The sequence below is a fragment of the Kwoniella pini genome, chromosome 3 (assembly GCF_000512605.2).
Source record: "Kwoniella pini CBS 10737 chromosome 3, complete sequence".
Taxonomy (NCBI): Eukaryota; Fungi; Basidiomycota; class Tremellomycetes; order Tremellales; family Cryptococcaceae; genus Kwoniella; species Kwoniella pini.
Genome location: NC_091718.1, coordinates 2,136,104 through 2,150,283, shown reverse-complemented (window position 1 = coordinate 2,150,283; position 14,180 = coordinate 2,136,104). Strand labels below are relative to the sequence as shown.

Here is a 14,180-nt window from a genome sequence, read left to right as displayed (position 1 = left end):
TAACCCCTAACCCCCCCTAACCCCTAACCCCCAACCCCCATCCCCCAACCCCTAACCCCCTAACCCCAACCCCCCTAACCCCTAACCCCCTAACCCCTAACCCCTAACCCCCAACCCCTAACCCCTAACCCCCTAACCCCTAACCCCCAACCCCAACCCCCTAACCCCTAACCCCCCTAACCCCTAACCCCCCCTAACCCCCCTAACCCCCTAACCCCTAACCCCCTAACCCCCCTAACCCCCTAACCCCCCTAACCCCCAACCCCCAACCCCCCCTAACCCCTAACCCCCCTAACCCCCTAACCCCCTTAACCCCCCCAACCCCTAACCCCCTAACCCCCAACCCCCTAACCCCCCTAACCCCCCTAACCCCTAACCCCCAACCCCTAACCCCCTAACCCCCCTAACCCCCCAACCCCTAACCCCCAACCCCCCTAACCCCCAACCCCCCCTAACCCCCTAACCCCTAACCCCCTAACCCCTAACCCCCCTAACCCCTAACCCCTAACCCCCTAACCCCTAACCCCTAACCCCCTAACCCCTAACCCCTAACCCCCTAACCCCCTAACCCCCCTAACCCCTAACCCCCTAACCCCCTAACCCCTAACCCCTAACCCCCTAACCCCTAACCCCCTAACCCCCTAACCCCCTAACCCCTAACCCCCTAACCCCCTAACCCCTAACCCCTAACCCCTAACCCCCTAACCCCCCTAACCCCTAACCCCTAACCCCTAACCCCCCTAACCCCTAACCCCCCTAACCCCCCTAACCCCCCCCTAACCCCCTAACCCCCTAACCCCCCTAACCCCTAACCCCCCTAACCCCCCTAACCCCTAACCCCTAACCCCTAACCCCTAACCCCTAACCCCTAACCCCCCTAACCCCCCTAACCCCTAACCCCTAACCCCTAACCCCTAACCCCTAACCCCTAACCCCCTAACCCCCTAACCCCCTAACCCCTAACCCCTAACCCCCCTAACCCCTAACCCCTAACCCCCCTAACCCCTAACCCCTAACCCCCCTAACCCCTAACCCCTAACCCCCTAACCCCTAACCCCCCTAACCCCTAACCCCTAACCCCTAACCCCTAACCCCTAACCCCTAACCCCTAACCCCTAACCCCTAACCCCTAACCCCTAACCCCCCTAACCCCTAACCCCTAACCCCTAACCCCTAACCCCCCTAACCCCCCTAACCCCTAACCCCTAACCCCTAACCCCTAACCCCTAACCCCTAACCCCTAACCCCTAACCCCTAACCCCTAACCCCTAACCCCTAACCCCTAACCCCTAACCCCTAACCCCTAACCCCTAACCCCTAACCCCCCTAACCCCTAACCCCCCTAACCCCTAACCCCTAACCCCTAACCCCTAACCCCTAACCCCTAACCCCTAACCCCTAACCCCTAACCCCTAACCCCTAACCCCTAACCCCTAACCCCTAACCCCTAACCCCTAACCCCTAACCCCTAACCCCTAACCCCTAACCCCCAAAATTACCGCTAGAGGCAATTTGTTCGGTGATTCTAAAAGACATCTAAAGGCTCTATTTAACCATATAATTCACTTTCTCAATCGGTCATTTTTTTGTCAAATCCCCATCCCCGGGAACCCCTTGTAACCCTTCGCAAGCAGCTCTTTTGAGGCTTCAACAGTGCCATAGTCGTTACGTGAAGGTATCTTGTTGTTCGATCATATATGTTATAGTCTTTATACGATGGATAAAAAGGCCATGCAAGCCAAGTGTTTTCACGCACCATTCACCTCTACCAGCTGTACAGGCAGTACGGTTGTACAGATCGGATCTCGACGGACCGCTCGTCAGGCCGTGACGTGATCATATATTGGCCATCTATTTTTCTCGGAATACTTTGCTTTCAGAGACTTTTTTTCCCAAAGATTTCTTCGATTCAAGCCGTCAGCATGCTATCCCCCGCCCATATACATGTGCGTTTAATGCAATTGACCAAGGTCTGCCAGTCTACTGTTCTTTGATCACAAACTCCCGCGTATCCCTTCTAGGCCCCTCCTTTGTCGCAGATTTCAACTTACGCCTTATATATACTAAATTACGTCGAATGGACATCTCGGATCAGAAGTGTTGGTACGCAGCTCGGGGTGAACGTGCCCATTGCCGAAAGTGGGAAGCTAGGTTCCACGAGGAAGAGAATAACATATATGTGTGCGAGTTCTGAATATGAGTACCGAAGAATCCCCGACTGTAAGTACTGAACTCTGTCAAATTATGACACCTACCAGGTAAGTTGCAGAACGTCTTGGCGCGTGTGCGACACAAGGGAAATCGTCGGGATTCGGCTGGCCTGTTATCAGCCGTACGTAAGATTATGGTTATACTTCAGGGCATACTCCGGAGAGTTCCACCCCTTTACACTTGTTTCCCAATAAGTCCCTTACCTTATCTCTCATCGACATTCTTTTCCCATTTAATCAGGTCTTATATAAACTCGCAACATCATTACTTCCATGGAGTCTCGCGACTGCTCGTTCTTGCCAAAGTTCACTCGGAGTAGAAATGGTACGTGAGGTCCTGTCTTATGGCGAATATGCGAATTTTAACGATTTGTGCTTCCGAAGGTTGTTTGCGATGTAAAACGGGCAAGCACAAGTGAGTGACATCTGGCCATAGAAAGTGCTTATTCCAAATCCGAAAGGTGTGATGAACAAAGACCTGTATGTAAGCGGTGCCACAATGTATCGAAAGAGGTGAGTTCAGAACGCTGTCCCTAAGAACTTCGTTTACCAATGACCGCTGTCGCAGTGTGTCTACCCGCTACCAGCCAGTCCCAAATCTGCTGTACGTACTCTCAAGAAGCGCAAGCGCATGGCTACAAACGATGAGCCAATCAAGGAATTAGTCGAAGGAAGATCTGGAGGGGTAATGGAAATCAGTGGCAGGAGAAGCGTGAGCCCGTTTAGGGTGGAAACCAGTATTTCGCTATTCTCCACACCCAGCGACCACCTGACTCTCTCATTCCCAGATGCGCAGGAAAGAGATCTTGTGAGTGATCACGAAGTGAATGCGAACTCTGAGCTGATTCATCACCCCCCAGATGAGGCATCTTCTTTACTTCGGTTCGTGTAGTCCTGTTGTGTGCGAGATGCCGCTAATTCGGATTCTACAGGCAATGTCGTGCTGCACTCAATCCCTGTCCAGAATGAACCGATCCAGTTCGTTCAGCTCGCTGAATTTTTTCAATATCCCCGCGGCTTTTCACTTGAATCGGACACTTTGTTGTTGTCCCTCATCTCTATCGCAGCCAGTCACAGGTCCTCTCTTTCACTGCAACAGGAGAAAAGATACTTGACCTCTTACCCTGCAGGTCGGTGGGATCTGCTATCGCTCGGTACTCGTCAACCTCCGTTTTGTCCAACAAATACTTCACAGTGTGCCCAAAGAGCGATGGGAGATCATCTGTCTCAAGCTTCGCTAAGCCTTTGCGACTCGACTGTCTCGTTCAGACAAGCTGGAAATGGTCTTACCGATAATACATCAAATTTGCTGATAACTAGTGCTCTCGCCGTGATTATCGCTCAATGCATCAACGCCGGTACGCTTTGGAAACAGGCGTTTGACAAAGCACTCAATCTGATCAATCTACGGGGTGGACCAGCTCGCATGCTGCAGAAAGCCCGGGAGAGATCCTCCCTGGAAGTAACTCGTGTACGCATGCTTTTGGAGAACCTGGTCATTGTGGATGTATGCCGATGCTTAGCATCCAGTGCACCGCCAAGCTTGATGAAAGAGCCATTTGCGCCATGGTGGTGAGTACCAAAGAACCATTTCAGCAAGTCTCAGCCAGTTATACTGAATGAGACGCAGGTTTGACTACGTTACCAATGAGTCGGATACAGTTCACAATGCGTATGGTGTTGACAGGGGGATTATCGAGCTGGTAAGTGTTTCATCTTGCGATGCTGTCCCCACCGACTAATAAGGTTGCAGGCGAACCGTGTCAACATGTTGGTGCATGAAAGTACCGGCCTACTCACGCTTCTGGACAATAGAGGATACCTGGACATGCACAAATCGAAGATCAATGACCTGTTACTGGAATTAGACGTATGGGAAACGGATGTGTACAAGGAAACGACAGGTCTGCTGAGAATTACTTTTGGCAACAGGGTATTGATACAGACGTTGAAGGTGAGTCTCCTGCATCAACTTGCATTGCAAATGTAATTGACAGCATCCAGGTGGTACTACATGTCGATCTGCTTGGAAAATCCCATTCTGACCCCGTCATACAGGAGGCGGCACGCGCAGCAATTACTGCGTTCAGTCAAGCTAGGGCATCTGAGCATGGAGTGGGTTTGCTGATGGCAGCGATCATCACGGGTGAGTAAGTCTGAGCCTGATTACTCAGTTCTGAGGCTTATGTAGCCAAAGGTTCCATGATGCTGGAGGAAGACGGAAGAGCCGAGGCTCGCCGCATCGTGACAGACATGCGAGCCACGCCTGTGTTCGCTTTTGATGTCGAAGTTGCAATCACTATGCTGGAGAAGGTGAGCGTTGCTTCAAAGTGCACAGTCGTTTGCAGAACTGATATCCCCAATAGCTCTATCGACTCCGTGATCAAGGCGTCAACGATCCCTCCTGGCGGCTGGTGACTGCGACAGATATGTTGCTTTTCTAAGATACACACTGAATGACTTGTTTTACGTTGTATTGGACATGGCGTACATGTGACCGTTGTAGACCTATACATCCCTCTCTTCTACCTTGTCCGCATCCCCTCTGATGGTTGCGCTATGCAAAGCGCCCAGCAAGGCGATGCCGCCAAAGACAACCCAGACGATCGGCATTCGATGCTCCGCACCGATCCCGTATAATAAACTGTGAACTGGATTAGCCAATACGACATGTTGACCTCATACACTCACCCAAATATCGCAGGACCAACTGACCGCGCAAGAGCGCTTACTACTAATGAGATTCCATTGATCGCTCCCAAGGAGGCAGAAGAAGGTGATGCAGCATTCAAAGCCATCATGTTGAGTCTGGAAGATGGCGCGTCACCAAAGGGATCAAGAGTCGCAATTGGGTGATGACTTACGGAAAAGCGAGATCGCCGAAGACGTAGAGAAGAAGGAGGGGGAGCATGAGCAGCCACAATAGCTGTAACGACCCATCTGCCACCCACTTTCCGTTGTCTCCATCCTTCATCACCACAGCATTCATGATTGGCGGTATCATGAAAACCAAAATCCAGCAAGAGGAGAATAGGCGATATAGGGGACGCATTTTGAAGCGTCGAAGGGCGACAGGGAAGACTAGAAGGTTGAAAGCGATTGACAAAGCGCCCTTGACGGATAAACAGGCTGCAATATCTCTTGGTGCTAAATCTATTCCCCCTAGGCTAGGGACTGAGTACGCAAATAGCGCAAAGCCCGCGTCAAAAGACATTGCACTGAGGGTAAGAACTGTCACGGACGGATGTTAGCAGCCCAGTAAATCAAGACGGGGTTAGCACTTACGGAATATAGACAGCAGTACTTGTTGCAGCGGCTTGTGAGCGATGAGGTCTATAAATGTATTCTTTTCGGGCAAAGCTTCGATAGTATCAATGGGTTCCTCTGGCAAAAGCCTTGTCCTTTCGCTTGGTAGCTCCACCGGTGCTGAGGACCGTGCCTTTATCGCTGGATTGGTCTGCAGGAACGTCTGCCTTTAGCAACTAGCGTACTGTACTGGTGTGAAAAACCCACCTCTTCGAGACAGGTGGCGACCAGGACAGCAGCAAACAGTGCCAGTGTAGCTATCAAGGCGCTAGGTAGGAGGTAAGGGTACTGTCGGAGCAGGGGAAGAGTAGCGAATTTGGAATGTGGGTACTGGGTAGCTGGATGTTGTAACAAAGCTCCCAACGTTGGTCCGAGCACACATGCAACATCCCAGCACGTCGTCCAAAGAGGGTAGAGGAGGCTTTCCGTTTCGGGCGTTGAAACTTCTCCTAAGACTGCTCTCATGACAGAAGCCTGGGTTTTCGAGAGACCGATCAGTAGCTGCTAGGATCATCGAATTGTGACTCACGTTTCCACAAAGAAGTCCGCCTAGCTCGATTTACTAATCAGAGGTGTGCTATATTTGAAAGACTAAGGACTCACTAAGGAATCGCGCCGCAACTGCCATCTTATAGCTCTTGCTCAATCCAAACATCACATGCGCAAAGGCTACACCACACAATCCTCCCAATATCACTGGTTTTCTTCCTATTCTGTCCGATAATTTGCCCCACCGGTACATGAATAGAACTGACGACAGCGCGAATATGCTCTCGACAAGCCCAGAGTATTTCCCGACGCTGGACTTGGGCACATCGGGGAGCAGATCTTCCACCATCTGGTTGACATAGGGAAAGAGGATCTAGCATGAATGTCAGCGAGGAACCATATAGAGGAAATTTGTCAACCACTCACCGTGTATCCTATAGGTTCCACAACCCTGGCTAACAGCAAGACAGCCAATTGACCCTTCGAAAACGTCATAATGGATCGTTGAGTTACCACAATCCGGTTCCAAGTTATCTACAACGCGCAAAGTGATTCCATTATATGATGAGATTGAGGGTGAGGTTGAAAAGAAGATCTGATAAAAATTGTTGATCACCCGCATGCGCATGCGGCTGCTCATATCCGATTTCTCAAGAGCAGCGGGTATATCCGACACAATCCTTCTACAGAGATATTGGATTATTTTCAGCGTCAATTCGTTCAGTCGAGTTGTATTTGACCATTGATTGCGCATTGTGAGATTAGAGAAAGGTAGGGCAAAACAGATGCATCACATTGTAATTTTAGGCTAATTATCATTTCTGGCATATCTAGATAACGTAAACGTCATGTCACTTCAAGTCGTCAATACAATTCTACATTTCGTCCCCAAACAAACACTCTTCGTAATTCTCGCAGAACGCGCTGAAAGCCATACAATCACTCTACAAACCGTCGCCCCTGGTATCACCGGGTAGTTCAAAGATGACCCACCTAAACTTGCCACTCCATCAACGATTGAAACGTTTACCCGGGAGCCATACATCTGTCCGCACCTAGGAGTGAAGGATCTGGATTACCCCACCAGTAGGGGAACGTGACCGAAGCTGACGCCGCGCCAAAAATAGCAAAGTTCAAGATGAAGTAGATCACCTGGGTGCCTCCATCGAGGGCGGCGCTGTACAAAGGACGATAAGTGACCGCTACTGTTGGCGGCTAACAGTAACTCACCTCAATAAGTAGTTGTACTTGATGAACCAACGAGGTCTGCAGGAAGCGACCTGTGTGAGTCAAGCGTTCTCGACGGGATCCATGGTAAACTTACCTGTACTTCCTTGCCCAATACTGCGACGCGAACCCAATGATAGCACCAGGCCACCACATGCCTTTGAACACTGTGAGCCAAACTCACGACATACGACATTACGACTCACCGTTCACCGAATAAGCCAGCCAGCCCGCGTAATTAGTTATGATTGGAATATTCAGATAGCTCCAGACTCGTTGATTAGGGAATTTTCTGTGCATGAGCCAGAACGGAATAGGGAGGACGACACCGATACCCAGAGCCGCCGGAATGAACCAATATGGCTTGCCAGCGAGATACATTTCCTGGCCGAGAGCACCGAAAGTGACCGCCTTAGAATTGGTTCTGTGAATTTACAAGTCAGCTATTTCGCCGGCAACGCACAAGCAAGACATACCCCTGTACTTGCCATCCTGACCACTCCCTAGTACCAAGTGGATCCAAAAGAGCCTCACGGTTTTGTGATACAATGGATTTATACAGGACATAGTTAAGCGTGGCTCCAACAAATGTACCCGCCAATTGAGCAACAAAGGTGACTCGTGGAGGCACTTTGGCATATTGACCAAGCTAGAAGAGTTTCAGATCATGTATCGATTGCTAAGTGGATGTACGCTTACCTTTTGGTCACTGAGCATGTAAAGAGTCTGAAGGGGAGCGTAATATCCGTAAAGGGACGCGTAGAGATTGGCTAAAGGTCTGTACATATCGGCATTAGCGAGGTGTTCATCTATCATAATGACCAAATGACACTCACTTTCCAGGATGTATAAAAGCAGCGATAATCTGGATTATTCCATTGATTGAGGTGTCAAACCCAGTAACGGCTTTGAGGAAACCCAATATGATGGCAAAAAAGTAGCCGATGAAGCTGAAAAGAAGGATAGACCATGCAGGAATGGTGGTCCGGCCACCGAAATAGGCGGTTCCCATGGCTATAGCCATGCTGACTACCAAAGGGTCAGCTTGCAGGTAACGTTTGACAGGTCAAGATCACTGACCAAGGAAAAGACATCCGTACACCCATTGGGGCACAACTTTGTAGGCTTTCATCTTTTGGTAATGTACATCATCGATGTCAAGGTCCTTGTTGCCTCGGCGGATACCTGCCCATCCAGCAATTATATCCTTGTAATGCCAAAGAATGACATGTGTGACAGCAGCACCTGCACCTTGTGAGTTTGGGTATGGACTAATCGAGAGAACCACTCACCACATGACAGGTTGTGAGTAGTCAGAGACATCTGATATGTCGAAGTATAATACGGCCTACCGTATTCCTGATAGGCAGTATGATTGAGACCGTAATTGGAGTCTAGGATCTTGGTTTGATCGTATTTGGCTAAACGCGAATCAGCCCATGTGTTCATGATTGCATACATCTCACTCACTTCCATTTGAAGTGAACAGTGATGTGGACATAAAGGGCAGACCGTTTGATTTCCCTTGACCTACATCACTATAGTATGCGCCAGTCGCAATGATGTAGCCTGCACATCAAGAGTCAGCTAATTCTAGTCAATATGGTCACTCACAAAGCAGCATCCCTATCCATGCGGATACTTGGGTCTGTAGAGGCCAGTATAGAGGATAAGCCTGAGTGATCAGGATCCAATCGAAACCGAATGAGAAGAACCCCAGACCTTCATTTGAAGAGCCTGCTCCGAACAGATTCCGGACAAAAGTGTGCCTGCCGTTATCGACCAGACATACAATCGAGACCGCGGTGAGAAGTGGGAACATCCAGGATGGGATGATTTCCCAGAAGAAGATTGCTGTGAAGACTATCCAGAAGAATTTCATCTTCTTCTTGTTGAGTAAGCCTCCAAAGTGCATACTCTGAAGCAGAGATATCGTCGGAATGGTAGCAGGCCACAGAGCATACGTTGGATAAATGAGTGATGATTGGAGTACACCGCAAATTGCGTATCCGATACACTGTGCCGCCCAAGTCTGGATGATGGCAATACCTGAGTCAACATGTCAGTCGAGCTCAATCGGCTAGCTCTGTATGCTTACCTGGGTTGAGATCTAGACCATAATATAAATTCAAGATTGCTACGACCGAGACTGCCTCCGCAATGATGGAGGCTGTCGAGGCGTAGATGACTATAGCCGCGTGCTCCTTGACTATTTGACAGTCAGCCAGGCATGATCAAGACCTCAAACCCCAGTCACTCACTATTGAAGGGTCCAGGATTGACATGTCGCCATTTACCGTGTGAGGGCAGTCTCTCCAAGATCTTACCCATGATATAAGCTATGATGAGCTGGAACAACGCACTGACTGTGGCGCCTTGCGGCTGAGACAGAATCAGCTTGCAATCTTGCGTGGACGAGCAGAGATACTGGACATACCTTCCAATAGTAGATCTCGGCGAGAACAGCACCGAAACAGGCCAATCCTGTGCCCAGAAACCAGAATCGCAAGGTTAAGACCGGCTGATCTGGGTCATCTCGCGGACTAGAACAATGCTTCAGCGGGTTTCAAGAAGATATTCAATATAATCTGTCTCACTCAATGATTTCCGTGACGATCTCCTCAGCTCCCTGAACTACAACGACGGGCTCGAGATCCTCTTCCTTAACATTGACGTGTCGTCCTTCCTCCACACCATACACATTGACCGATGTGTCAATACCCTTGTCCATGTCCCTGGAGAATTCGCCATGTGAGGCATACTCATTACCGCTCTTGGGCAGCTCAGCCAACCCAATCGCGCTGTGCAAGTCGTCTTTGCTTGAGCTAGCCATGGTGCGAGCTGTTCGACTGAGGGAAGACTTGAAAGATTGCATAATGCTGAGCCCTGTTTATAGTCATATCTTGTAGATACCTTATCTCACCCAATGGATATCGCCGAATCTGTGTTGCGGGTGCGGGTAACGGCATTGATCGAAGATAAGGATTCCAAACTCAGGAGTACTAGTAGGGAGTGCGGCTAAAACCGAGTACTTTCTGTTTTGTGGAGCGGAACAATAGTTAGCCGCAAGTAAGCCTAAATCGTTTATCGCTTTAGGTGCTTGTCCCTGATTCGGCGCTGCCCGATGCCGTTCAGCTTGGTGCTGTGACACCACGCGCAACCTCGATCGGTTCCCAAGGTGAGTCTTCGGGTTTTGCTACTCGCACCCGGTTTTATGCTCAACACATGCACTAAGAGGAGGGCGGTTTTAAGGTGTTACTCACCCTTTGATGCGTGTTTTGAGCATGAATCCGCGTGCGATAAGGAAGCCCAAGTCTTCATCAAATACGCCAGCTCGTTCGATAAATTGATGTATTATTTGGCGAATTCATCTCATCGTCTCTCGGCTCACCATATGATGGATCGATCTGTACCCACAATGGATGGTGGCGAAGACTACCTACCTCTCCTCAAATTCACAGAGGACAAGGAGTGCGCAGGAAACTCTGCAAACGCGAGTCCATCTCGATCCTATTCAAAGATTCATACTCTCTTAGCTGTTCTAGCAGGTGTTCTGTTGTACCCTACCGTTCAATACCTTTTGCAGCCGAGCCTTGGCCTGATAGATGTACCTCAAGTGGATGGAACAAGCTATTCCGTTCCTCATTGTGAAAGCACAGATCTCTTGCCCGTGCGAGCTCCACGAAAAAGTGAGTCGTCTAACAGACTGAAATGGTTTCTCATGCTTACCTACAGCCACTAGACGTGTGGAAAAATCTGTCTGTCAAAGAGGCAACTGAGATTAGATCTTGGCTTTGGGCATCGGAGAGGAACCTCAACCTGACCAAGGCATCCCTCGCGGTCGACAGTGATAACTATATATACCTCATTGAAGCTTTCGTTCCCCCGAAAGTTGCAACCCTTGCTTATTTAAACGGTTCCAGCCATGCGCCTGACAAGTACGCCCATGTAAGTGAGCTATTGTTAGTTGAAATAGGCGAGCTGATCGCTTTTAGGCGATTGTCAATCATGGTTCTTCCGAGAGGATTGTGGACTATCTCATAGGACCTCTGCCAATCTCTGATGATACTCAGATATCCCCGCTCACAGACATATACCATGAGCCTGTCATCCCATACAATGGTATGTGACAAGCTGAATCGGGACGATCGACGGGCTGACACAAGATGACAGCTCATGGCTTTGGACCTAATTCCACCACCCTTGGTAATCTCATCGCATCCACCTTTGCTCCTTTGGCAGACTTGACGATGGATTTGTTTGGTGGAGTGGCAAAAGGTCTGGCGAATGACACTCTGATAGGTGCGGGAACAGCACCATTGAGTTACGATGGAAGCTGGAGACGGATGTGGGTGGGACTTAAGCTCAACGTTCCTGGACATTATTTATTTCCCATTGATTTGTACACATACGTGAGTCACTAAGAGATTTTAACCTATCTGATGATGGCTGTCAGTACGAAATGAGTGGAACCGACTCCTCACGATGGCACGTCATCAAAATGGTTTACAACGGTCAAGTATTCAGTTCACCACATGAATTCAGAGATGCCTGGGAGAGCGGTAAATTGAAAAGGTCAAAGAAGCCTCTCCTCGACGATACCTCTGGCTGGGCAACTCGGACCAGGATGAACAGAGGAGGCAACCGAGACCTTGACGATCGAGCAGGCCCTAGAAGTGTCAGCTTTGATGGTCTCAGGTTCCGCGTGGATAGAGAGGAGCAATATATAACGTGGAGTGAGTTCTTGTATCTGAATGAAAAGGCAAATACTGATTATCCTGCTCAGTGGGCTTTTCCTTCTACCTCGGATTCGAACGGGACATGGGTCTCAATCTTTGGGACATCAATTTCAAGGGTGAACGTATTATCTACGAAATTTCTCCCCAGGAAGCAATGGCCCAATATTCTGGTTCCGATCCCCATCAAGCTACCACTGTTTTCCTAGATCGAGCTTTCGGAATGGGCGACTCTGGTGAGTATATTCTGTGTACTGTCGAGTATAGCTGACATCGCTGGTTAGTCAAAGAATTGATGGTCGGTTACGATTGTCCACTGGAAGCGGTGTACCTTCCAGCTACGATTCACACAGCCGGTGGATCTACAACGCGACTCAATGCGATCTGCATCTTCGAGAAAGACTCCACTAAGCCCTTGAGTCGACACACGGGGTGGCTCAAGGATGAGATGGGTGCTATTAAGGGCTACGAGCTCACTGTTAGATCCGTCAGCACAGTAGGCAACTACGATTACATCTTCGATTACACCTTCCAATTGGATGGTACAATAGAGATCCGGATGTCGGCTTCTGGATACCTACAAGGAGGTGTTTGGGATGCGACACAACGACCTTATGGGCACCAACTGCGAGATACTACAATGGGTTCACTTCATGATCATGTGATCAACTACAAGATCGACTTTGATGTTGCGGGCACCGAAAACTCGCTTATGGCGGCTATGCTGGAGATGGAAGAGGTAGAACATCCATGGGCAGACCAGGACTGGGGGAAGGTGAGTGTAGTCCGCATCGTCACCTGACATGACGCGTGCTCACTTTATCCTCGCAGACATCCACACAACAAAAGGTAGTACGAAGATATGTGGCATCCGAGAATGATAGTCGCCTGGAGTATCCGAAGAAGTAGGTGTAATTTCGATAATACCGTACCTCGGCTGTCGCTGATTCCGCTTTAGCATGGAAGGGATGTTCGTAATTACTAATGAGGACGAGCAAAACTCTTGGGGCAATTCGCGAGGATACGCCATTCATCCAGGAGGTAAGCAATATAGTATGGAGAGCTATTCTACCTTGCTGACAGATCTTATAGCCAGTAACATCCACCTGACAAATCTCGATTGTAAAAGAACGCAGGATAACGTGAATTGGGCGAAACATCACCTTTCTGTAACCAGGCGTCATGACAACGAACCATATTCGTCATCTCTCTGGAACATCCACCTTCCCGGTAAACCTACAGTCAACTTCTACAAATTTTTTGATGGCGAATCTCTTGATCAGGAAGATGTGAGGAATATTCCTGTTTCAGTGTGTAACACCGCTGACTCGCGTTGCAGCTTGTGGTCTGGCTGAACTTGGGAACGCATCACATTCCTCGGGCCGAAGATTCTCCTCAGACTCTTACTAACGTTGCCACGTGAGTATCATCTTTGATCTTCGCGATGGGTATAGCTAACGTCTTGGGCGAAAAGATCATCTGTATTGCTTACCCCATACAATTTCCACGATTACGATGTATCGATGGAGTGAGTTCCATGCCTTGGGAACTTCTCGCTGTGCTGACTTAGTATATTTCCCAATTAGCGTCTTGAACGCTGTTCTGCTGAATGCCCCGCGTCCAGGAGAAAAGTGGCAAATTGATGAGAACAGCGTGAAGCAATCTCATTGTCTACCAAGAAAAGTTCCAGATTTCGCATATACCGGTCTTTTGAGCTTCAAGGAAGACGGGTCACCCGCTTCCGCTGCTGACATTGTGGAGCAAAGAAAAATGGGTTCGTGAATTTCACTTTGCGCCAATCGAATATGATGCTGATAGATTTTTTACGCAGCTGAATCGTGGCACGGATTGCACGCTGAGATCTGAGTGTATCGAGTCTTCGCCATCCTTTTTCGGCTTGTACATGTTTGAATCACTTTGTATATAACTGTATGTTCCCAGGACACAAATCTGTCGTAGTGTTTATATTATGCAGTGGCCGTTTTATCTGAAAGAGGATGACGTTCGGAAGTATCATTGTCTCGGTTGTTTGCTCGAGTATCCGGACTTTGAGTCGTCCAGCAACTTAGATACAGATTGGATAATAATCTACAAAGCTGGCAAGACTTACATTCCCGTACTACTCCGTTCTTATCAGAGAGTGCAGACGCACATGCGGGCCACATAGAGCGGTCTCCGACTGCGAATCCTTGTCGAGAGAATGCTTATTTGT

The 14,180-nt window shown here is 49.1% G+C and overlaps 4 protein-coding genes across 4 annotated transcripts; 2 read left to right on the top strand and 2 right to left on the bottom strand.

The window, feature by feature from the left end:
• Positions 1-2,483: 2,483 nt before the first annotated feature.
• On the top strand, positions 2,484-4,654 carry I206_102997 (uncharacterized protein; the record flags this gene model as incomplete). The annotated part of the gene is made up of 11 exons (XM_070202664.1): positions 2,484-2,535; positions 2,595-2,625; positions 2,672-2,723; positions 2,779-3,018; positions 3,071-3,092; positions 3,143-3,782; positions 3,841-3,913; positions 3,964-4,164; positions 4,215-4,356; positions 4,408-4,523; positions 4,577-4,654. 11 exons carry the CDS (start codon positions 2,484-2,486, stop codon positions 4,652-4,654), a joined length of 1,647 nt encoding a protein of 548 aa, XP_070058765.1.
• Positions 4,655-4,718: 64 nt separating this feature from the next.
• On the bottom strand, positions 4,719-6,500 carry I206_102996 (uncharacterized protein; the record flags this gene model as incomplete). The annotated part of the gene is made up of 8 exons (XM_019155098.1): positions 4,719-4,854; positions 4,902-5,018; positions 5,075-5,441; positions 5,496-5,667; positions 5,724-5,990; positions 6,046-6,065; positions 6,120-6,378; positions 6,432-6,500. The coding sequence occupies 8 exons, from the start codon at positions 6,498-6,500 to the stop codon at positions 4,719-4,721; spliced, it is 1,407 nt and encodes a 468-aa protein (XP_019012501.1).
• Positions 6,501-7,031: 531 nt separating this feature from the next.
• I206_102995 (OPT family small oligopeptide transporter) lies at positions 7,032-10,065 on the bottom strand (the record flags this gene model as incomplete). Its single annotated transcript, XM_070202663.1, has 15 exons — positions 7,032-7,182; positions 7,236-7,271; positions 7,330-7,390; positions 7,439-7,656; positions 7,709-7,881; positions 7,932-8,010; positions 8,069-8,261; positions 8,313-8,477; positions 8,525-8,653; positions 8,703-8,801; positions 8,847-9,281; positions 9,331-9,441; positions 9,494-9,614; positions 9,670-9,775; positions 9,830-10,065. The coding sequence occupies 15 exons, from the start codon at positions 10,063-10,065 to the stop codon at positions 7,032-7,034; spliced, it is 2,313 nt and encodes a 770-aa protein (XP_070058764.1).
• A 585-nt stretch (positions 10,066-10,650) lies between these two features.
• Positions 10,651-13,750, top strand: I206_102994 (uncharacterized protein; the record flags this gene model as incomplete). Its single annotated transcript, XM_019155096.1, has 13 exons — positions 10,651-10,921; positions 10,975-11,180; positions 11,228-11,354; positions 11,406-11,644; positions 11,689-11,968; positions 12,019-12,204; positions 12,253-12,743; positions 12,800-12,873; positions 12,927-13,009; positions 13,061-13,257; positions 13,308-13,387; positions 13,443-13,496; positions 13,555-13,750. The coding sequence occupies 13 exons, from the start codon at positions 10,651-10,653 to the stop codon at positions 13,748-13,750; spliced, it is 2,484 nt and encodes an 827-aa protein (XP_019012499.1).
• Positions 13,751-14,180: the final 430 nt, after the last annotated feature.